At 40.1% G+C, this 25,703-nt stretch overlaps 1 protein-coding gene across 1 annotated transcript in view; it reads right to left on the bottom strand.

Annotated features, from left to right (window-relative positions):
- The window catches only part of LOC150088518 (vitamin D 25-hydroxylase-like), a 46,977-nt gene that overhangs the window by 18,805 nt on the left and 2,469 nt on the right, over positions 1-25,703 (bottom strand). The window contains exons 2-5 of the mRNA XM_090370209.1: positions 20,959-21,086; positions 12,652-12,749; positions 2,209-2,510; positions 808-911 (exon numbers count right to left, since the gene is read on the bottom strand). Coding sequence (XP_090226335.1) covers positions 808-911; positions 2,209-2,510; positions 12,652-12,749; positions 20,959-21,086 — 632 coding nt within the window. The remainder of the gene's footprint in view (positions 1-807; positions 912-2,208; positions 2,511-12,651; positions 12,750-20,958; positions 21,087-25,703) is intronic.

The raw sequence follows: 25,703 nt of genomic DNA, 5'->3' as shown, positions 1-25,703 counted from the left end.
TGTCCATTTATTACCACTCTCTGCTGTCTCCCAATCAACCATCCCTTTACCCATTAACTTGCCCTTTATGCCATACCGCTCCAATTTGTACAGCAGTCTTCCATGTACAAAGGTATCAAAAGCTTTCCTGAAACCAAGAATATGACATCAAAATTATTTTTTTCATCCAGTTCCTTTGTAACCATATCATAATATTCAATCAAATTTGTTGCCGAAGCTTTGCTCCCGAGACTAAACGGGGTTCACCATTTCAAGCAGCCTCTAATAGGCGAACTGTGGTATTGTACCGGTTGATGAGCGTCATCTACCACCTACTACTGCTTAGTAATACAGAGAGGCGGTATTCGCTCTGATTTGAGGTCGCCTCACCTCAATCCCTGTTTACGTTGGTTTACACCTGGGTGATTTTTCTCCAGTATACTAGGTGCCGTTTTTCAGTACCTGCAAATTGTGGTTATATGGTTATACCCAGTATTACTTACAGTCCTATCATCGTGAAGGGGCAAGGAGAAGATTTCGTTGTCTCCAAACGACCGGACTTCGCCGAAATTCGGTCCACTTGATTCAATTGCCATCTGAAAATCAATTCCATCAGCGTATTAGACTCAGAGGTAGCAGGCCATATCTTATACTTGAAAAAATATCTATGACAGCCCGAAGGACTGTTACGACCGATTAAAGAGTTCAACAGTGTTTAATTTATAAATTTCAATCACTTACCGCCATAGTTTATTGATAAATCACCGTTAATAAAGGATCACGTTCCAAGAACAATAAATGAAGTTAATATCTTCAATATGCACATACCATTCGTGTATTCTTCATTGAGGGAATTCTTTTGCGCTTTTAGCAATATTTCTTGCAAAAATTTGCCTCCATCTGTACTCTTCTTATATAACTCAATCTTTTCACTGAAAAAAAGAAAAGGCTTAATTCATTTGAATGTATTACTATTTTAAAATTGTTGTAACATGAATACAGTATAAAAGTTGATTGTTTAGGGGCTTGATTGGCATATTCATTTCCTTTGATGCCTACATGACCTGGTGTCCAAGAGAAAGTGACTGATTGGTTCGCAGCAGATAACGCATTTATCTGTGATCTGATTTGCTTCAAGACGGGGTGGAGTGGTTTGGGGTGAATGAATATTTTAATGCTGTTATTGCACTCCAGGAGTCAGAATAGATCATTGTTTTCTTATAGGACTGATCATTCACGTGATCTAAAGCTATATTTATCGCAAAGATTTCGGCAGTTGAGACACTGCATTCCCTCGGATGAGACAGAATTAGAAAAGATAGTAGAAACTGTCGCTGCACCTGCTGTTGTACTTGATCTTGAGCCATCAGTGTATATATATATATATATATATATATATATGAAACCACATAGTATGTTTAGCTACGTGTGCAGCATGGAGTTTCCTGTTGATGGGATCTGCTGCTTTTTTCCCCATTGTTCGAAAGAGAGATCACAGACCGATGTATAACTAGACCTTGGAGGATCATGTGTGCTTGTTTCCTGGAAGATATTACCCGTGTCTAAATTCCAGCATTGTTTTAACTATAACCTTATCCCAATTGGCTTGTTTTCATTAGGTTTGTTTTGATAAAAGGTGGTCCACTGGGGCTCGAATAAGTATGGCCAAGTAGGATGAAAGGGTAATTATTAAATAGGAAACTTCCCATTTAATACCCGGTCACGGCGTTCTGGACGATAATGCTTTACCTACGTTGTGCTGTTCGGGAAGGCCTATAACTGTATCAGCAGCCCATTTCTCCATGTCGTGCTGCGCTCGTTGTGAAGGGCTGGATTGAAGACATGAACATCGAAAAGTTGGACTGGCCACTCTAGAGCCCTGATCTGAATCGTATAGAGAACCTACGGGTTGAATTGGACACAGTGCACCTCACAGTGCACCTTCTTCTGGTGCACTGTGAGGAGAGATTGCCTATGAAACAGAGTTGGACAAGTTGCCGCTTTGAAGACCGAATGGTGAAAATTATTGGAAGACTTTATAAAATACTGGTCGACAGTGGTCCATGGAAACCAGAGGCTGTCATAAAAGCTAAAGGTCTTCGTACATGTTATTAGTTTTCCTGTAAATAACGGTTATTTGTTAGACGTGCAGTGTCTGGATATTAATGGTAGGGCAGTGTGTGTGTGTGTGTGTGTGTATAAAGGAAAAGACAAAGGTTGAGCACTTACCTGATTCTTTCATTTAACCGTTTGATTCTCGGAATTAATTCTGGAAAAGAGCCAATAGGCAGAAATTGTGACAACTTAAATAAAGATGGCATAAATGCAAATATGCTTCCCTGGGCAGCCACTCTACTAATTGCAGAGACTGCGTCATCAAGTATTACTCTTTCAGGATCCGTGTCTTTAAATCTTTCCCCAGAAACAGCGTACCAAATGATGTTGTTTATGGTTTTTGTGAGAAGGCCAGTAAAATCAAAAGGCACACCTTTCTTTTCATCAACGCTCTTTAGGAATGCACGCATTTCCTCCTGTAAAAGTCGAAAATTAATAATTTACATCTATTTTATGAAAATTGGAAACACTGTTTAATGAATGTTTGAAACAGATTTGCAAGAAAACCAGTTGCAATTTTTTGATTTTCTAAAAGGATAGTTATTTTGGAACTGTTACCTCTCAATTTATTTCGAAGTCACATCCATTGTAGTAATTTTAAGTTCTCTTCAGATAGTCCACAATAGTGCAATCATGGCGTACATGGAATCTTCCTTCATCTGAGAAGAATACAAATGAACTTCTTGCCATCTGCTCTTATCTTAAGTCAGATGATTCAAGCTCAATTTTAAGTGGGATTTTTTTATTCTGCTAACATTAAAGGGTGAAAAACTGTGAGTGACCCAAAATTTTATATACAATTTACCTTTTTGGATCCTTTAAATAGTATTGACCAAACCATCCTGTCTTCGGCAGGAGTACGTCTCAGTCCAAATTAATATTAAGTGCTCTTTCTCGGGAGTCTAGTGATTATGATATTATCGCAGTTAAGCTGATAAGCGACTGAACACGTTTTTCTTCTGAATTGGGTTAGCCAAAGTAGTACACTGGTGTGTAAAATTTAAGGACTAGTCAGGTTTTCACCTGTAGCTTCTCATAGGAGTCGCCTGGATATAGGAAAAGTATACCAAAGTAACCTTGTGAGGTACAGAAATGATGAAGGAAACAACGCCGACACAACAACGGAAACAAAACTGTACCGAGGGATTTTATTCAAAAATGGGATCATAGCATTGACTGCCATGATACAGATGCATCACATCCAAAGATGGAACAAAGGGAAGAGGTGGTCCTCAGTAGGAGATATGGCCACCCCTAATGTTGATACAGGCTTTGCACCGCCTGTCCATACTTAGTACAATGTTGTTGATAAGTTCTTGCGGTAACATCGTCCATTCCTCTGTCAGCGCCATCTTCAACTTGTGAACATTTTCTGGTGAGTGTGGACGTGCCGCTAGGCGTCTCCCTAGAGCGTCCCATATGTGTTCGATGTGATTTAGATCGGCAGGAACGGGCAGGCCAATCCATACGAACAATGTTCTCACTTTCCAAAAGCATATCACAACTGCAGTGCAATGGAGCGTGGCGTTATCATCTATAAACACGAACTCGGCGACAATGGAACCTCGGAACAGACGCACATGGGGAAGGATTAGCTCAGTACAGTAGCATGCACCTGTTATTATACCGCCTTCCAGTATCTGGAGTTTTGTACGTCCATTCAAGATAATGCCTCCCCAGACGAGAACACCTCGAATGCCATATCGATTCATTTCGGTGATGTTTGAGGGGTGATACCGTGTGCCAACCTCTCGCCAGATTAGCTGACGTCCAGAATCACTGCTGAGACTGAATCTACTCTCATGATTTAAATAAAGATTTTGTGGTTGTAACCTTTAGAAATAGTGTTAGTCCTTAAGTTTTGCACACCGTGCACACTTGTGTTTGTGTTGACTTTGTCGAAGTATCAATCTCGTGTGTGTTGACTTGGTTCGATTCTGCGTGACCTTTAAACATGGTGAATGATAATGTTTTTACTGTGTTGGAGTATAAACAGAACAGATTTTTTTTTCAACTTCCGCCAGCGAGAAGAATCAAACCAAAATCTTTTTTGCACACAGCATGTGAGAACAATGTCCACCCTGCACTATTGTGATGGCTCGGTTCTGGAATTATTTCTATAGCCTGTTTACTTACATAGAATGAACAAAGGTCTATTTTGCGAAATAGATGAGCAACATGAGAAGGAGTGAGGAAAATGTTTGTCTGTACTCCTTTTTGAATCTGGTTGATTTTCATAGAGTTGCATTTTGAAAGTCTCCGTTGAAGAGATTGTCCTCTGATGGAATTCACGATTTTGAAAGCAATGTCCATAACACTTTTAATATTTAATCTTTTGCTGGCTAACACTTTTTGTTGGATGATACAGTGGTAACTCAAACAAGCTGGGAATTCGTCATCCTTTTTGGCCAATGTGACTTTTGATTTTGATTTGATTTGAGTTTTATTGGCGCATAAGCAACTTGGGCTATAATGCGCCAAGACCATCCAATGTGACGAATTCGTTAAGATGCCCTGTCATTGCTTTAGCTCCATCTGTTGTTATTGATACGAGCTGAAATAGTGGTTATTTATTTTTTAATAAAAATTTTGAATGCATTAAATATACAGTATCAAGATCTCTAGTTTCTTTTAACGAAACCATACCAGCAGCTCTCTGGCTATCAAATCTCGCACCTGCGAGATTTCTTTAAAACCCTAATCCCTGGTGGGGAGAGACACACGCTCCCTTCCCCCTTGCCAATCCTATTTCCCTCTAGTGAGGCATGGGCATGCCCCACTGAAAAACGGGGGGTTACCTTCCCTATCGACCCCTCTGCTTCCTATTTCACCCCCCCAGCCTTTTGTCTCCCCACCCAAATCTGTGATCTCACACAGCGATTAGCCCTACATCAAAATTCTAAGTCACACCAAAATTCTTGCCCGACCCAATTAGGCTTTATCAAGACCTTCAGCGTAAAACCCCAAACAGTGCTCCTAAAGTATAAACCCAAATTCACAATAAAACATCCTGGCCACTATTTATTTTTCTAATTTTTATTTTATTTATTTTGGTCCTAGCCACTGAAATCCCAGGAAAGTAGGTAGCAGGACCTGCCAGAATACTGTTTCGATCACTGGTAACACCCGGCTGGCCTTCCCGTGGCTGCTATTGGTAACGTTGTGCCCCACTAGGGGCTCGGCGGCTAACAGGGCGGATGAACAATGGGCAGAACATACTACATAGTACATATCCCACACACTTTTAAATCTGTGGCTTGACCGATACAGAGAACATACGCGGAGATGGGAGAAATCCCAAGAACCGTTAGATCCTCAACATACCAAATACCAGCAGTTCTTCTCTAGTGGCAGAATCATCGAAAATCATACGATCAAAAATGAGCAATCGAGCTGTGTCACTGACATCTGTAGATTCATCCAGTTGTAAAGTAAAGGACACACAATTAGCAATATGGACACGCATCTGTTCGCTCACATTTTTACTCATTTTTTCGATGCGTCGCATCACAGTATTTGGAGATAATTGCAGATCTTGAAGGGCACTTTTAATTTCATTTTTGTTCTTAACATTTTCGAAAAAAGAATCTGTTATTTCTAAAATTACGTCTTTGATGAACTGACCATCAGAAAATGGTTTGCATTTTTTTGCAAGAAGATGACTCTTTAAATGATGATATAGTTACTGCTTTAGATCAAAAATTAGGTGTCCATGTAAATTTTGACTAATCTATTTTTTATATACAGGGTTTGTTGTTTGTTATTTGGTTTTTAGGACCATTAGCAACTAAGGCCATATTGCTCCAGGATATGCGGTGGTCATTCCCTGACCTTTCCGCATTCTCCATATTTGTGGTGACGGACTCGAACCCCGGTCGAATCAAGAAGCGCGTGGTACGCACTGCTGCTCCTTCCCACCTGGCTACGGAGGCTCCTATATACAGGGTGTCTCAAAAATATTGGTACAAACTTTTAGCGGAGGCAGGCAACATCTAAAGGAATGTGAATCGCATAGGAACCCATAACCGGAAACGTCACCGTAAGTCGGTAGAGAGCGCTGTTCATCAGTTCGCGAGAGGGAAAATTTCTGATTTACACATTCAAGCAGTAGTCGCCGCACGAAGAGCATGCATCGATATACGAACTGTGAGCTGGCAGACATGCACCTAGTGTATGGATTAGCAGAGGGCAATGGACGAGCCGCTCAACGAATTTATGGAGAACGCTTCCCAAACAGACATGTACCGGACCACCGTTTGTTTGCGCGTGTGCATCAAAATTTGTGCGTTTATGGGTCATTTAGAGATAACAGGGTGCGGGCAGACCACGTTCGACGCGAACTCCCGCCAAGGAAGAAAGTGTGTTGAATGTCGTCCAGAATAATCCTACTACCAGCACACGTGCCGTTGCCTCTGCCTTAGGTGTGTCTCATTGCAGTGTACAGCGTGTCTGGCACGACGATTTTTCACTCCTTTCATCTCCAGAGGGTTCAGTTACTGCTCCTCCAAGATCATCCTGCACGTGTGGCTTTTGCGCAGTGGTTTCTCCAAGAAAGTGTTTGACTTGAATTTTCAGCCTATGTTTTGTTCTGGATGAGGCTTATTTCACTCGGGAAGGCTTACTCATTCAGCACAATGCTCATGTGTGGGCTCACGACAACCCACACGATGTGCACCCCATGCGGCACAACATCGCTTCGCAATAAATGTGTGGACAGGTAAGGTCAGTGACTGCTTAGTCGGTCCATACCTGTTACCATCCCGCATGAACTCCGCTAAATATCGGATCTTTCTTGAACAAGTTCTACGGGTTACTTGACGATGTTCTAGCAAATGTGAGATGCAACATTTGGGTTCAACATGATGGGGCGCCTTCCCATTATGGAAGATGTGTTCGTGACCATTTGAACAGACGTTTTGGGCGTCGATGGATTGGCCGTGGTGGACCCGTTGCCTGGCCCCCACGCTCACCTGATTTATCGAGCCTTGATTTCTTTCTGTGGGGGGGGCCTCAAATCTATCGTGTATGAATCACGATAGATTTGAGGAGACGGAAATGGATCTCGTGGCGAGACTCGTCTGCGCTGCTGCTACTTTCAAAGAAACTCCAGAAGTGTTCGACCGTATCCGGCAATCCATGCTACGTCGGTGTCACGCATGCATCGCGTCTCATGGTAGAACCTTCGAGCATCTGTTGTAATATCATGAAATGCATCCATCTCGTACTCCATTGTTAATATTATGTCAAATAAATGTTTGCCACTAATTACTGTCTTGTGTCATTTCTGCTTCTTGTGCCTCTGCTACTACTTTCCCGTGACGTTTCCGGTTATGGGTTCCTATGCGATTCACATTACTTTAGATGTTACCTACCTCCCCTAATCGTTTGTACCAATATTTTTCAGACACCCTGTATATTTAAAATTCGTCGTGACGTGATCAATCGAGATTGAAGCCGCGATCGATTTGTTTGCCACCCCTGGAATAGAGGATAGCGAACAATAATATGCTTGACTATAAACTGAGTATGGTAGTCGCAGCACACGGGATGGGGGGATCTTCTCGTTTAACTAGAGGGATATATGTAAAATGTGTATGTCCATTCGGAGTCTTGCGAAGGTTACTACCTCTTATCTGTTCGTACAAGTACAAGATTTCAGTCTTATAATTCTGATTTAATATGAACAAGTTTAGTCTTGGTTTGATTTTGCCCTATATGTACCATGATCTTTTGTTTATTCAAAGATTATAGTTGGTATATAGGACTGTAAGTATTTCATCAATAGGGCTTGCAACAGTTCTAGCAGTATTTCCATGACTTTCATGTTGCATGTGGGTCACGCAATATGAGGATCATGGAAAAGATGAAAAGATGCTAAAGTCATGAACAAAGAGTCATGATCTGCTTCCCGTTAGAGAAAATTATTCAGTAACATAAATATAGCAGAACGCAAAAATATTCCGTGTATGGTGTCTGCAAATTGTGTGCAGAGTGGTGTAATTTCTATATGCTAGCAAAAAATTGGAGTTTCCGGGCGAAAAAACTGTTCCCCTCGCCCGAGACAGCCTAACTCAGTCACGTTTTGAAAAACGCCTATAAAAATCCTCATAATATTTGTGACATGTTTTATTGATTTCAAGTTCCCCTTTTAGATTATCCACATATTACAATTCGATAGCTTTTCCTGAAAAAATAACAAACTGGAGTTACTTATACTTTCGAGTTTTGGAGGTGAGCGGACTTATACTTTCGAGTGTTGCCATTCGAGGTGAGCGGACGCGCTTCGTCAGGGCTCTTCAGTTAAATGGATTGGATTACCGTTGATTAGTGCTTTTAAATATTTGATTTATTTAGATAATGTTAGATTATTTTGTTATAGGTCTTCCTGTAACAGTTTGATTTTAATAATTTTATAGATATAATTTTTTAAAATTTAACTTTCATTGATATTTATTTAATTTTATAATGGTAGTTACGAGATCTGCCATAAACACGTCACAGGGTATCGTGATTCACACGGAAATAGTCGATGGCGATTTACGGGTGAGTCATGATTTAAACCGTTGCGGAACCTGTGGAATGTTTTCCAAGGTCGACCTGGTGACTACTCATAGCTCACCTGGGGATACCTTTCTTTGTGATCGATGTAAGGAGTACACCGATCTCAAATTACAATTTGGTGCACCGATGGAACAATTTGAGTCACTGAAAAATCGGGTGCTTGCCCTCGAGAATAATGCATCTGGGAGCTCATCAGGGACTCACGACTACAGCAATCTACCAAGTGATGCATACCCGATTCGGGCCTCAAAACAGAAAAACCAAGTGCAAACTACTCTGGTTAAAAAAGGACATTGCTTTTTTGGGATACTCCATTGTCAGGGAAACGGAATATTTTTTGTAATAAGGATAGGTGGAGTAGAATCACGGAATGTCTGCCGGGAGCAACTATTAATGATGTCACCAACAGACTGTCTGATTTTAAGGGGGGATAAAGAGAATGTTATTATTCATGTGGGGACAAATGACATTAAACGTAGACGATCTGACGATTTGTTGGAAAAATACAGGACCATGCTGAGGAAATGCCGCGAGCTAGGCCATAATGTCTGTGTCTGCAATTCTGCCCAGACACGATAGGAGGGATTATATGTTAAGAGCCTTGCGGATTAACTCAAGACTTGAAGGAATCTGCAAGGCTTTAGGGGGAAAAATTCTATCTGCTTGGCCCACACTTGTAGATAGAAATTTGTTTTGTAGAGACGGGATACACTTAAACAAAGGTGGTGCATAAGTTTTTGCCAGTATTAATGAGGATACTTTAAAGGTTCAGGGAAACTGCTAGTTAGGGAGGGGATGTGGGTAATACTTACACGCGTTTATTTGATAATATTGGTCAAACTAACTCTTGCACATACCTAAAGAGTTCTTATCTGTTACCCCAACTGGACGTATTATCTAGATGTTCTGGGGGCAAAGACGTTTCACGTGAGCAGGTAGCTAATATCAGGGAAGAGAGCCTAAAAAACTTCAAGGGTTGTTAAATACACAAGAACAGTAAATCTTAATTGTTTATACAGTAAAGTTAGAAGTGTCTTCAATAAAATGAGCGAATTCGAACTGCTGGTTAAAACAAGTAACGCGGACATAATAGGGCTTACAGAGACGTGGTGCCACCCGGAAATTGGGGATGATGAGTTTCAGTACGGCTTGTATAATGTATTTAGGAAGAATAGGTTAGATAGAAGGGGTGGTGGGGTAATGCTTATCAGAAGCAGCCTGAGAGCGACGATAGCTTTCCCGGATTCAGACATTCACATGCTAGTATAGTCTATATGGTGTGAGATAGTTGGAAAAAAAGGTATAATGCGAGTAGGAGTAATCTACAGACCAGGTGATTGTGGAGATTATGACAAAAGCCTCTACATGCAAATGGAATGGGCAAGTAAGCGTCAATGCCTTATTATGGGTGATTTCAATTTGCCTCTAATTGATTGGAGTAAATGGGAAGGAAACTCGACATGGGGAACAAAATTTTTAAATCAACTAGATGACTGTTATTTGTATCAACATGTCAGGGAAAGTACTAGAGAAAATATCCTAGACCTCATCATCACACGTGAATCAGATGACATAACAGGGCTGACAGTAGAGGAACCAGTAGCAGGAAGTGATCACGGAGTTCTACGGTTTTAATTTCAAAAAAGGAAATTACGATGCCTTAAGGTACTACATGACCTCCATTAACTGGGTAGATATCCCGCAGAGAATGAATACAATTGAACTGTGGTACGCTTTTAAAACAATCACAGATGCCTTGAATGCGTATATACCATTAAAAAAATACTCCACGAGAAGGGTTCCAAGTGGATGAATAGTGAAGTTGCCACATTACTTGAGCCGAAAAAGGTGGGCATTTAAAAGTAATGAAGCCTATAACAGCTACAAGATGATCTGTAATAGAGCAACAGAAAAGGCTCGACAGGCAAAGGCAGTTTATGATAAACCATTAGCAAACAGGGCAAAGAGGGGGGATAAAGAATGCTTCACATAAATGCCAAGAAGAGCAGGACAAACCAGATCGGCCCTTTACGTAAGGGAAAGGGGATAGTAATAAATACACCAGCTGCGTTGAAGATAAACTCAACAGTTCTTTTGCATCGATATTTACAAATGAAAAACCTTTTGTGGCAAAGGGAAATTGTGGGAGCGAAGTTGAAAAATATGTAATTAATGATAGTGAAATTTGGCAAGATTATTTAATGAAAAAACGTTCGAGCCTACAGGCCAGTAAGGCTTCTGAAATTGATGGAATATACCCTATAATCTTAAGGGAGGCGGCAAGCGAGTGCATTGAAACATTGAGGCTAATTATGCGAGCATCACTAGACTCTGGGGAGATTCCCTTGGATTGGAAAAGGGCCAATGGATCTCCCATACATAAGGGTGGCTCTAAGAGTGAAGTGGGAAATTATCGATCTATCAGTCGAATTTCAGTGGTAGGGAAATGTCATTGAGGCAATGATCGAGGGTGCAATTCAGGATCATTTGGATCGAATTAAAATTCTCAAGGATACTCAGCATGGTTTTGTAAAGGGAAAATCATGTTTAACAAATCTGGTTCGCTATTTTGAAAGGGTCACTCACGAGCTGGATTTAGGGAATAATTTCGACATTGTTTATTTAGATTTCAGCAAAGCTTTTGACTCAGTGGGACTGAGTCAAAAGCTTTGCTGAAATCTAAAATCTGAAAAATTTATAAGCTGGAACAGGTTGGAGTCACTGGGAAAATCATTAGATGGATAGTAAGATGGCTTCAGGGCAGGAGGCAGAGGGTTGTGATAAACGGCTATTTCTCAAATTGGGTTGATGTAAGAAGTGGGGTTCCCCAAGGATCAGTATTAGGACCACTATTGTTTTTAATTTTCATAAACGTCGTGGATGAAGGGATAAAGGGCGTAATGTCTAAATTTGCAGATGATGTTAAAATTGGTAGAGTAGTTAATGATCACTGTGAAGCTGAGCCTCTTCAGAGAGACATAGCTAGACTTCAGGAATGGTCAGAAAAATGGCAGCTATGCTTTAATCCAACAAAGTTTAAGGTATTACACTTGGGAAATCACTTATTCACTTGGTGGAGTTCAACTAAACCCAGTACTGGAGGAGAGCGACTTGGGTTTTACGATACGGTCAGACATGAAATTCTCTGAGCATTGTAAATAGGTTGCAAGGAAGGCCCATGGTGTCCTATCGATAATCTATCGAACTTTTGCAAGTAGAGATAGGGACGTCATAACCGCATTATATAAGGCTTTTGTTAGACCACACTTTGAATACTGTGTTCAAGAATGGAGACCGCACATAAAGAAAGACATCGAGCGTCTTGCACCCTTTCAAGACGCTCGATGTCTTTCAAGACATCGAGCGTCTTGAAAGGGTGCAAAGACGGATACCTCGCCTGGTGAGATCGGCAAAAGGGCGTCCTTATGAAGAAAGACTTCGAATATGTGAGTTGCAGAGTTTGTAAACTAGACACCTTAGAGGAGATTTGATTGAGGTGTTTAAGTCTCTGAGAGGAATCAATAAAATGAATGAGGACGAAATTTTCAAGATTATAAATGATGCTAGAACTAGGGGAACATAAATTCAAGTTACGGTTAGAGATGTTTAGATTGGACTGCAGGAAGTTTTATTTTAGCCAGCGAGTTATAAATTACTGGAATAAGTTACCTACATGGGTGGTAGCGGCTGACAGTTTGGGGAAATTCAAAGGTCCTCTGGATAATACCTTCGGGTGAGGGAAGTGCATAGGCTAATAGGTTTAATTAATTTATTTCTTTTATTAATTATTATTGTTTATTTTTTTTATTATTGTTTTATTCGTTTTTTTTTTTTTTGGCTGGTGCAGCAGAAGCATAGGCTTTCTTGCATCATGCGACTAATACTAATACTGGTATCAGTCTTCGAATGAAACTAATACCAGTTAAAGGATCGCGATCTGTTTGTTGTTTGAATTTATTTATACAATATTTTTTAAGTTTAAATTTATTAACTTACCTGTATATTGCATTCGTCTATTGCCGTTCCGTTTTTCAAACTGTAGCTAAATATTTTTCTGTTTTCTCTCCACTCCTTTCCATTTTGACCAACCAGACCTGTATATATATGAACATTTTATATAAAACACTATTGATATAGTAATTTAATTGAATAAAGATACTTCTTGCAATACTTATGGCGTATTTGTATTGTTAGTCGTTATGGACAAAACCATGAATGCTGTGCAATACCAGGACCACCTGGATATTTATGCACTTCCAACGTTATGGCAATACTTCGAGGAAGGCGCATACCTATATCAGCAAGAAAAGGTGCCATGCCATATTGCTCGGGTCGTAACAGAGTAGTTTGAGGACATGGGTGTGGAAAAGTTGGATTAGCTAGCCCAGAGTGCTGGTCTGAACCCTATCGAGAATTTTTGGATGGATATATTGGGTACGTGCACATCGAGATCGCCCAAAGAACAAGACCGAACTGGTAGCTGCATTAAAGAACCGCAAATGAACCGTTTTCGAGATAATGCATATTTTCTCTTAAGATCCACCACTGGCTATGGGAGCACTAGTTTAGCAAAAAGCTGTAAATCCTTTGCTAAGGGTGGTTTTATTAAACATGAGATAATACATTTTTAATTCTTGGTTTCAGCAGCACAGGATTTTACAGAATGCTCTTTCTAACTACCTTTCCTCAACACCAGATGTGATGCTTCTTGGCCTACCTGCTCGTTCTCCATGTGTGAAGCGCCCATGTTCTCAAAGGCGTTGATGTACCCTGATGAATGTGCGCCTGTTGGGCTGCTTTCGGCGGGGAAATGCTTCTTTGTACAAACGTGTAGCCTCGAGTGCACTGCCGTTGGCTTTACCATACATGAGGTGGATGTCAGCATACTCTTCATTGCATCAACATCTTTCCATGTGGACTATCCTTTGACAAGTGCTACACTTGTGTGCCAAATTTAAGGGCCAACACTATTTCTAAAGGCTACACCACAAAATCTTTACTTAAGGTACACTTTACTGATGAGAATACATTCAGTCTTAGCAGCGATTCTAGACGTCAACTAATCTGGCGAGAGGTCGGCACACGGTATCACCCTGCCAACATCACTGAAAGGGTTCGATATGGCTGTCGAGGTCTTATCGTCTGGGGAGGCGTTATCTTGGATGGACTTACACAACTCCAGATACTGGAAGGCGGTACTGTACTACGAAATTGGGTTATCTGCAAGGGAATTTGCAGTATGGTGTTTTGTGATGCGTGTTCATTAATAAAGAACTTTTCTAAAGCCAGTAATTTAAAAAACAATTTCAGATGCCCTTCATGCAAAAGTGCTAACAAGGGAAGTGCAAACTTACAGTCTCCTAGTCAGCATAAGCTGGATTCCCAGGATACCCCAAGAGATGCTGATCTCCTTAGCAACGTTGACCATCCCTCGTCTCCCCCCGTCAATACAGTTCAATTTTCTAAGCCCTCAGACCATACAAGGAAGTCAACTAAAGATGCCTCCGCCCAAACGGATGACGCTTCCTCTCTGTCCCCCCTGCCTTCAACAGCCCCAAACAATGATCGCCCATTTGCTTCCCTGGAACAAATGCTGAGGAAACAACTTAGAGAAAATGAAGATATTAAACAGCATCTTTTTCGAATTGAAGATCAGCAATGTAAATTCTACCACCTACTTCTCGAACTAAAGGCTATGGTCGAAAGCCATCCAGTGTCTCACCCTTCTTTTCATCAGGCTTCTGCAGTTCCAGTCCTGAGTCCAAATGCTGAAGAATTTGTTCCAGAAAAAACTGCTGCGCGATCCCAAAAATCAAGCTCTGGCTCTCTTTCTGTCAGAGAACACAATCGTGCTTCCTCGCAACGAGTTGACGCAGGCAGACAACCGATATCCACCACTATTAGTAATCAACAAAAACCGAGCAATTTATATGTGCACTGTCAAAATGATCGCTCTGAGCAATATCCTGAAGTGCCTTCCCATAATGGCTTGCCTACAAACTCCCCAGGTTTTAAGTTTCCCCGCAGAAACAACAGATATGCAAGCATAATAGGAACAAGAAATATGCAGTCCTGTATTAAAATTAGAAACAGAAATAGCTCGATGCCTAGAAGTAGTTGGTTGGTTGGTTGGTTTTTAGGAGCATTAGCAACTAAGGCCATATTGCTCCGGGAAATGCGGTGGTCATTCTCTGACCTTTCCTCATCCTCCGTATTTGGTGGTGACGGGCTCGAACCCCGGTCTAATCAAGAAGTGTGTGCTATGCACTGCTGCTCCTTCCCACCTGGCTACGGAGGCGGCACCCTAGAAGTAGTAACATTTTTGTTAGCAGGCTAGACCCCAATACTACTTCCCAGCAGATGGACCAGCTACTATTAGAACTAGAAATTCCAGGTAGAGCGTTCAAAATAAGAACGAAATATCCCACATATTCATCATTTAGAATTGAGCTAAAGAATTGTGACCTACAACAATATCTAAATCCTGATATCTGGCCAAATGGTCTACTCGTCATGCCATTTTTATCGAGCTATTGGAGGATCGGTCAACAACTCTAGTGAAAAGGTACCAACTAATTCTCAATCTGCTGAATTCTCTGCATAGCTAGAGAATAATATTCCTAATTCTCATCCTAATCTATTTAACTTGCCACCTAATACATCTGTTTGCAAACATTCTTCTAACACAAATGTCCATCTCAGCATTTTTCTTCAAAATGTAAGAAGCATAAAAAATAAACTGTCTACGCTTATTTCATTAATGGTTGAAGAATCGCATGACATCATATGTTTAGTTGAAACGTGGATGCAGGAATCTTTACAAGATGTTTTCCTACTGCCGAAGAATCTCAGTTACACGCCATTCATGACATCAAGAATTAATCGTAGAGGTGGTGGGACAGCAATAATTGTAAAATCCAATTTTAAAGTTTTGAACACATACAACTCTAATACTTTCAACTTTGAAGGAATTTCCCTACTAATCCAAGTTGAAGATTCTCTGCTTCAAATTTATAATATTTATATTGCGCCTGGACCTACTGATGACATCATTAATGAAGTAATAACCTGGATCACTACTGTTCTTAAGCCTCAAACTAACATCATTATAATGGGCGACTTTAACTTTCCCCTGCCCAAATATAATCTACAAATGAAGCTGCTGTCCGACTCATTTTTAGTTCTAGGAGCTAAAAAAATCAACGTCCCTGTTACAAGAGGTAATCAAGCGCTTGATCTTGTATACTCTAACTTTCCACTGTATGAAAAACTTAGTACGAACATTACATTTAAATCTGACCACAAAAGTATAGAACTGCAAGCAACAATTTGCTGTGAGAATCCTCGCCCCCCTCTGGAAATCACTAAAAGAATATCATCAATTAAATTCCTTCAGAAAGAAAAGTTTTTGCAGCTCTTAAAATACTATCCATGGGATTCTCTCAAAAATATTCCTATACAGGAAGCCACCTTTCTTCTTATAAAATGGCTGAATCAACTAAAAACAGTCGGCATCCAAACTTGTTAGAATATCTTCTCACTCCAAACCTTGGTTCAAATCCCACCTGAAACCTTACTTTAAAAGTAAGCAAAAATATCACAGACAGTGGAAGAAATACGGCACGTCATCAGCACACATAAAATATAAAAAGAGCAGAGCTTTGTTTCAACTCAAAAAAATTCAGTCATACAAAACTTATGTTATGTCCACGCTAAAGCACAATAAAAGAGCACTTTCTACAAAAACAACAGCTACCTTACAGCACGATCTAGTTTCTGAATGGATAAGATGCAATATGGAAACAAACAGATCTGACATTTTCACTGAAGGTATACAAAACAGACTTATAACATTTAATTCCTATGAACAAGCAGACAAAGTGCAACATGATGTGTCTCCGGATCAAGCCCTGCTAATTAACCAACTTGTGAACAAGAATACAGTTCAGCGTGCAGTTAACCAAATACGCCCTGATAGTAGTGAAGGTCCTGACGGCATCCCTGGTTTTATTGTTAGATTGTCCAGCGTATACATTATTGATTCGTTAGTGCATATAATTTCCCGGTGCATCTGCCAGCCATTCCTTCCAAGACAGTGGAAAACTTTCAGGATTACGCTGATTCCTAAAAATGCTTGCAGAAATAACCATCCCGGCCATCGACCAATTGCTGTTTCGTCAATAATTACTAAAATTATTGAAAAAATCATACTCCCATATCTTCAACATGCAGTCTTCGCTAATGCGCCTGTCAATATGCATTTTGGTCCTAGAGGGCGCTCCACAACAAGCCTAGCTGACACCATTGTACGCATCCAAACTGCGTTTCAAGATAAGGCACAATGCGATGTATTTTATTTTGACATCAAAGGTGCTTTCGACAACATAGATCTCAAAAAAGCTTTTCAAATACAAAAAAATCATTTTCTCGTTGACACAATGATTATTTCCTATCTTCAATACAGCCTAAATCGCAGACTTCTCCTCTTCCCCACTAGTACTGACAATATTCTCGTCACAACCTCAACAGGCATTCCCCAAGGAGCCGTTCTCTCCAGTACGATATTTTCAGCATCTCTTCAACCACTTCTACAAGAAAATCCAAATCTACTGGCATATGCCGATGATTTAAAGTTATTTATAATCTCCAAAGCCAGTGATGATATTCGCAAAGTTATCAATGATGCGAATTCACAGATTTGTGAAATCATCGAGTACCTGAAAGATCTCAATCTGAATATAAATGCAAGCAAATCTGCTCAAATTACTTATTCCCTTCAGAAACAACCCAACCACATAGAAATAAAAATTGCAGATGTCCCAATCCCAAATGTTTATGCTCACAAAGACCTTAGAGTTGTTTTTGATAAAAATCTCTCCTTTAATGCCCACTATTTATATGTTGCTCAAAAAATTCAAAAAGCAAAATGGTTAATCAAACAAGAAACAGCAGCGATTCAAGACAGAAAAACAGTCATTAAGCATGTTCAAAGATGCATCTTTCCCATTCTGTCCTATGCTTCCGAAATCTGGTCTTGTGCTCCTCAAGTAACCGTCAAGAAATTCCTTGCCCTAGAATATTGGGTTCTTAGATGGCTCAATAGTAAGCTTCGTTTTCCCCATACAATATCCAGGCAACAGCTTTATAAAAACTTAAAAACAAAGCCTTTGCAACAGATGATCAACGAGTCTGGAGTCATGCTTCTAGCAAAGTTAATCACCTCTGCATGCGATTCACCAAACTTAGCCAATATAATAGCTATCCCCAACAGGGAAAATTCAAGAAACCAGCAATTCAAATCCAACCTCTCCAGACTCAAACAAATGGACAGAATGTTCCCCAATGCATCTCTTCACCTCATAAATCATCTCAACATTGATTGCAACAGGTTAATCAACTCTGAAGCCTACAGGAGTCAGATCTCCGATAAAATGAAGAAAAATAATCATCCAACCCAGTAATTGCAACTGAAAGCCAAATGTCCTGTCTGCAATTTTTTAAAATTCATAACTGTTCTGCAATTTTTAAATTCATAATTAAAATTCCTAGGCATTGTTAATATCTATATAAAATCTGCTATGTACATATACTTGATTATTTTATGTCATTCCCGTTGTATTTTTATCTGCCCCTAGCCATGTGCTGTGATGGGCTTGCTGTATTTGCAATAAATGAATATTTATTTATTTATTTATTTACTTACTTAGGTAACCCTTCCCCATGTGCGTCTGTTCCGAGGTGCCATTGGCCCCGAGTTCGTGTTTATGGATGATAACGCCACACTCCATAGCACTGCAGCTGTTGATGTGCTTTTGGAAAGTGAGATCATTGTTCGTATGGGTTGGCCAGTCACCTTTCCACCGATCGAAATGCCATCGAACGCATATGGAACGCTCTGGGAAGACGTCCATACCCACCAGAAAATGGTCACCAGCTGAAGATGGCGCTGACAGAGGAATGGACGATGTTACTGCAAGAACCTTTCAACAACATTGTTCTAAGTATGGACAGGCGGTGCAAAGTCTGCATCGACATTAGGGGGTGGCCATATTTACTACTGAGGACCACCTCTTCCCTTTGTCCCATCTTTGGCAGTGATGCATCTGTATCATGGCAGCCAGTGCTATGTTGCCATTTTTGAATAAAGTCCCTCTGTACCGTTTTGTTTCCGTTGTTGTGTCGGTGTTGTTTCCGTCATCGTTTCCTTACCTCACGAAATTCCTTTGGTATGTTTTTCCCATATCGTGGCCGCTCCTATGAGAAGCTACAGGGGAAAACCTGACTGGTCCTTAAATTTTGCACACCAGTGTAGTATGTCTGCTACGTCTCGAGCATTGAGAGTGGGGAAACGGAGAGAATGAACATAACCTAACCTCAACAAGCAAGTCAGTAGTGGATCCCAACTCTGTACAGTTCACATTGTCAGTGATGGATTCCAACTAGAAATGTGCAATGTCTCGAAAACGATTCACTTAAGGACCCATGTTTAGTAGCCTTTTTTTTGCCTATTGTCAAATTTTTAATTCTCAGAATAGTGGACCCAAGCCGGGTTCTACGTGCTTGGGGATGGATTCGGAGAGCGATTGTCCGGATACCTGCTACTCCCCGGTGGCGTAGAGGCCTTCAATACAGGCGGGTTTTGCAGAGTTTCCGCGTAAATTCAGTTTTTTAGGTGGAGATAAACGGAAGTCAAGGTGCCACCATAGAAATGATAATAACAACAATTATAATAGATATTTCAATTCGGTAGTGAGATTTATGGTGGTCCCGTCTGTCTTAATTGTGGGCTTCTTCTCAGGTAGCCTTTGAAAAAGATGGAATGGTCTTCATTGGAGAGATTTGAAGATTATGATACCTTGGCCAGTTTTCTAGTATCGAGAGAACTCGAATTACAGTATCGAGAAAGCTGAATTTGCAGCATTTTCTAGCTGTACTCTGCTGTCTGCAGGTAGGGCCCAGATCAGGTGGTCTGCGTACGCCTGAGTGATAACTTCATTCATGTGAGGAAGTTGTCAAGTACGACATTCCAAAGGAGCACCCCAGTACCGAGCTTTGGGGAAACCCCTGCGAACCTGCACCTGACTCTGCAGTATGGTGAATTCCCATGAATTTCTTTAGCTGTGAGGTAGCTTCTTATGGTGTTATAGAAGTTTCCAGGAAGACGGGTACGTCGTACACAGCTGAGGATGCTCGGCCACTAGAGTGAGTCGAACGTCCCCAGCAAAATCTATGGCAATAATTAGGAAATATTTTCTGTTGGAGTTTGTGGGAGATGTAAAGATATTCTGGAAGGCGTCAACCGTTGAGCATCCCTGTTTGAAACCATATTGAATTCTAGAGGATAAATTTTCTGCATTGCAATGTGTTATAATTCTACTGTGTAGGAGGTAGAAAAGCTTGCTTAGCAGAGATAACAGGGCAATCGGTCTATATGTAGATGGGATACTTTGTTGGGTTTTTCAGAATCAAGCGTACCTGCTTCTTCCAATCAGAGGGGAAGACTCCTGTCTGCGGGCAGTGATTGAACAGGTCGATGGTGAGGTATGCTCCACAGTCTTCCTTATGATCTCCGGTTCAAGTAGGTCTGATCTTGGACATTTATTGTTGCCGAGCCTATACGTTGTGGCTGCTGAATGATGAAGGGCGGCTCGTGATATTCTGGACTGTATTTACTGTTGTCCTGGCAGCTGCTGTTGTTGACTTGTGCTACGGTCCATTACTGGTTGGTAATTTTTTGTAAGATGTTACTGATGGATCTGTCCCGTAAGATTGTTATGTTACCTTGAGGGGTTATTATAGATGTGCGCCAGCATAAATACGGACCCTTGGACCATGAATGCAGGGACATGGCTTCTGCGCAGTTATCCCTTGCAGGCCAATCAACTGGCCAAGTGAAAGAAACATGACGAGCCATTCCAGGATTTCCGATTTTTCCGAAACAGAAGACGCAGTGATGTGCTGAAGCTCTGGCCCCCAGACGTTTCCAGGGACACAGTGCACTGAAAACACGCCGGATTCCTTATCGTATTAGCTTTCAATCCTAGGCTGTGGGCGTTGGATCCCTGTGATGCTAATCTGGGGATCAGTAACATCACTAGGAGGGACTTTCACCACATAATGTTGCCTCCGTCGAAGAATTTACTTAGTAAGAAAATAGGAACACCTATATTTTTGATACTCATCCAGAACGAATTTCGTTGGAATGTGCGATGGTTAGCAAAAACAAATTGTGGATTTTGTTGTGTTTGTTCAATAAGCATTACAATCGTACATGTTAATTAGGAATAAAGATCTCTAACTTACCAAGTTTACCAGGAATTAAATGGAGAGTTAAGGACGGTGGGTGGTCTAGCAATTCAGGTTTATGAAGGGTTTCCTTGGCCAGATTATGGTCGCCGATCACCACTGTATACATCTGCCCAATTTGAATTCTAAAAAATAAAGCAAGCGTAAGGCATTTCAATTACAGTAAAATTTCATTACAACGAACTTCTCGGGGATGCACAATTCATTTTGTTGTAAAAAAATTTTGTTTTAATGAACGTTTTTCACAATTTTAAAAGAACCATTATTTATTAAATTAATTTCTGAATCAGGTTTTCAGTATTCAGAAGGCGCAATTTTCCCGATTTATTTCACTTGATTGTATACTTTAAAATTGATTAAATATGATAAAATGCAGGCTAGAAAAGTATAAATTTTATACACAGGTGGATATTGAAAATATTTCTTTGAACTAAATTTTCAAAAAACTAGTTCGTTCAAAGGAAATCGTTGGGACTCGGAAATATTTTTCCAGGTTCCAACGACCTCCTTTATTGTTATAGCGAAGGTTTCATTATAACGGTGTCTTATTGTAGATAAAATTAAATCTGAGAGATTTATATCAAAAGGCGACACTAGTACTAGTTTTGTACTGGATCCATCTTACCACTCTACAGTCGGATTTTTGACTATGGAATATTACGCTGAGCTTCCACTGAAGCTCAGCTCAAATAATATAATGAGGAGTTAACCCAAATAATATGAACTGAAATTATCGTTGATACTTTCTACTACATTCACCTGCCCGACAGCGGCTTCTTATTTACTGATAATGAAGTCTTTTCGTTTGAAAGGCCGTCGTGGGTAGCAGAGTTGGTAGGATTGCTATCCATTCCACACCGGGTGGAAAAGACCCTAAGTTCGAGTCTCGGCGATGACGTGAGGAATTTTTTTATGAGCTTTTTTCAGAATGTGCTGGTTAGTCGGTAGCGTGGTTTTTCCTCCCGGAAACTCGGATTTTTCGTCCAGCAAACAAAACTTATACTACTGCATCATAGGGAGCTTAAATTCCTTTTCAAATGTTGGTCAGAAGATAAATCATTTATGAATGTCTTCTGGTTCACTTCAATTTCTAACTGTCGTACCGTATTTTGAACGATAATTCTACTTTCACCATTAAGCACGGTTTATAATTTTATGTTCATTTACCAAAAACACCACTCAAATATTTTTTTATGAGTTAATGGATATGTTTTTGTTGTCTTAGGATTTAAGCGCATCAGCGACTATCACCATATTGCTCTGTGCATATTGTCTGAAAATTGCGTGTATTCTGAGGTCTATTTGCTGGAGGAAAAATTACGCGTCCTTCGCCCAAGACCGACTAACTTGGCCATGTTTTGAAAAAGGCCCATAACAATTTCTCCCGTCATCAACGGGATTCAAATTCAGGTCTTTTCGACTCGGTATGGGGAGAAAGGGAATAGTTCCAACGTGCTACACACGACGACTTTCCAGTGCAGCAAAAGCCTGTGACTTCCTTGCAGTATAGGGCGAATATTATAACAAAATAGATAAAAACAAACATAATGAAATTATATAATGTATGATATTTAATATAAATGTCTAATATAAACAAAAACACTTACCTGCGTGCTCTTTCCTGCACAATTTGGTTTTATCAAAACTGTTGATTAAATTCGTCGTGACTTATATTTTGTATTATACATTCCAAGTTGTTTTTTTGGAATTCTTCTTTCAGCAGTTCTCCACTTCATTCTTACACCATTCTTGCTTTTGATTCTTCAAGTTTTCTACTTTCGTTAAAGTATGAAGATTTTTCCTGAACATTATTGTTATAAGGAAATACATTATGCAGATTAAAGTCGTAGAGAGTTAACTTTATCAAGTTATTGTGCGATTGAAGAAACAGTGATAAAATAGAAATTAATCGTGGGCAAAAGCAGTTCCTCAGAAAGCGAAAAATGTTTGCTGAATATTTCATTATGCAAAATATTTCACTCTTCACGGTTATCATGTAATAACTTAAATAATATCTCCAAATCGAATAATAAAATTAGCAGTGAGAGGGGTGAAATTAAAAAAAAAAACACTGTCACATAACTGGCCTCCCAATAACTAACTTTTATGACCTCGTGTAATTTGCTTATAAATTTCACGTGTTCTCTCATTGATTTGCCTATTTTGCTGGACGGAAAACCCGACTACCCGAGGAGAGAAGAAGATAGCTGCTATCTCAGCCGTTGATAGAAAGGAAAAACCTTACTCCTGAGAACAATTATTTGAGCCATGGAGTGAAGAAAATCCTCTTCCCCCTAAAAGTTCATCTTATCATTGACAGTATTCGAACCCTTGCCATTTCCACCAGGTATGAAAACAGCACAGGAGACCCGGGACTCATTCATTATCTCTATTTGGATCGTAATCTTTATGCGACACCTTTTGGATTATGTCTATAGACAGTCTATGCAAGCAATAATCAACAGGTTTAAAGTCTATACAGTGATGTGGGTACTTTGTTACCAAAGGTCGACCAAGGTTTTTTTCCACGGTATGAGGATGTGTACCCCATCATTTTGAAAGACAACTGGTCAAACACCTTTGGCTCACGGTGGCATGAGATTTAGTGACCAGGCAATATTGTTGAAATTGATTGAAGCATTTCGTCTCGTCAGAAACCGATTATAGTTTTCATTATTTAAATGTTCTACAAATTTTAGGTCCATTAAAACAGAATTATGCATAGTAAGCATAGGTCTAAATCCAGAACCTAAATTGACATTTGTTTTTCTCTTTTCTTTACTAACGAACTAACCTTTATATCGCTTAGTCAGCCGTGCGGCACTGTTAACCTTCCCACAGCGGGAACGAAAATCTTTGGGGGAAATTTATCCCCCAAGGGCAAAAAAAAAAAAACAAAGCATGGAATGTAATGTGATTATCTGGTACGCTTAACTGTATATACGTTCCGGGGCCAAAAATAGCACGTCACGAGAAAATCAATCTCTAACTTATCTGGACTGCCAGACTCACCTCAGACATCCAAAATGAAAGAAAGTTCCAATGCAGGAACTGAAAAACGTCAAAAAACTGAAGCAGAAAATTATCCTGTTCCTACTTGCTTAATTATCCACTCACCTGGTGAAAATGCAATTGGAAAACTCACCATTTAGAGTCCAAAAGGAATTAGAAAGTAGAGCTGGACCTCCCAAGTCTGTAAAAAAGACTGAGGTCAGGAGACATCCTCATAGAGACTTCTAACACTACACATTCAGAGCGACTTTTGAGCATCAAACTCTTTGCAGAAGTACCAGTAACTGTGACACCCCACAGATCACTTAATTCCTCCAAACGAGTGATCTCAGACTGTGATTTACAAGATGTGTCTGAAGAGGAGATGGTAGAGAAATTTAAAGAACGAGGTGTTATTCAAGTGAAGAGAATCTCTACCAGAAAAGATGGCAATCTGACCCCTACACGAAATCTGATATTGACATTTAACACACCGCATCGTCCAACATCCATTAAGGCCGGATATATGGTATGCAATGTCAGACCATATATTCCAAACCTATTACGGTGTTTCCGATGTCAGAAGTACGGACATTCCCAGACAGCTTGCCTGGGAACGCCTATTTGTGCAAAGCGGGATTCAGTAGAACATGGGCCCCTCCGTAGCCAGGTGGGAAGGAGGAGCAGTGCGTAGCACACGCTTCTTGATTATACCGGGGTTCGAGCCTGTCACCACCAAATATGGAGGATGCGGAAAGGTCAGGGAACGACCACCGCATATCCCGGAGCAATATGGCCTTAGTTGCTGATGCTTCTAAAAAAACAAAACAGTAGAACATGACTGCGAAGCCCCTACCGCCCCTCAACCAATATGCCCAAACTGTAAAAAGGACCACCCTGCCTATGCTAAAACATGTGAACGCCGAAAAACAAAATACTTATTCAGAAATATAAAACAAACAATGTTTCCTATCAAGAGGCAAAGCAGAGCATCTCACCACCAACCCATCCAAACAGACCTACGTACGCCCAATTAAAAAAAAAAAAAAATATCAGTCTACAGCAACGCAAACTGAATATCAGTACCTCCAGGAGATTCTTTCTCAAATTACGTCAAAACCTCGTACAGTGCAACCCAAACTCAATGTCAATACGCCAATATCCATACCACGCGAAAAACTACATTCTGCGGACCAAGAATGCAAAGAAAAACCAATCGAAACTCTCAGACATCAAAAATAAATGGATATTAATGAAAAATCTGCAGATGGTGTCCTAGAAATTTTTGTCGAAGAAGAGATCGACACATCTCTTTCTAAAAAAAGATAAAAATAAGAGCGAAAATCAGAACTTCAACAACAAGAAAACGTTCTGAAAGCCTAACAAGAAAATAAATGAACAAAATAATTCAGTGGAATTGTCGTGGTTTCCGTGCCAATATTGATGATGTTTATGATCTTTCCTCTAAATATATGCCAATATGTCTGTGCCTTCAAGAGACATATTTAAAACCTCAAGATACACCAAAACTGTCTCAGTATCTATATACTGATATCCACATTACAATTTGCTCTTTGTACATTCCACCTAGCTATAACTTTCATCAAAATGATCTAGATAATCTCATAGCTTAACTCCCCACACCTTTCCTCATTCTGGGAGATTTAAATGGTCATCACACACACTGTGGGGCAACAACAACATTGACCAAAGAGGAAAACAAATTGAAAAATGTTTAAACGATAGCAACC

The sequence above is a fragment of the Mastigoproctus giganteus genome, chromosome 3, assembly GCF_048544385.1.
Source record: "Mastigoproctus giganteus isolate SK-2022 chromosome 3, ASM4854438v1, whole genome shotgun sequence".
Classification (NCBI taxonomy): Eukaryota; Metazoa; Arthropoda; class Arachnida; order Uropygi; family Thelyphonidae; genus Mastigoproctus; species Mastigoproctus giganteus.
This window is presented reverse-complemented; position numbering and strand designations above follow the sequence as displayed.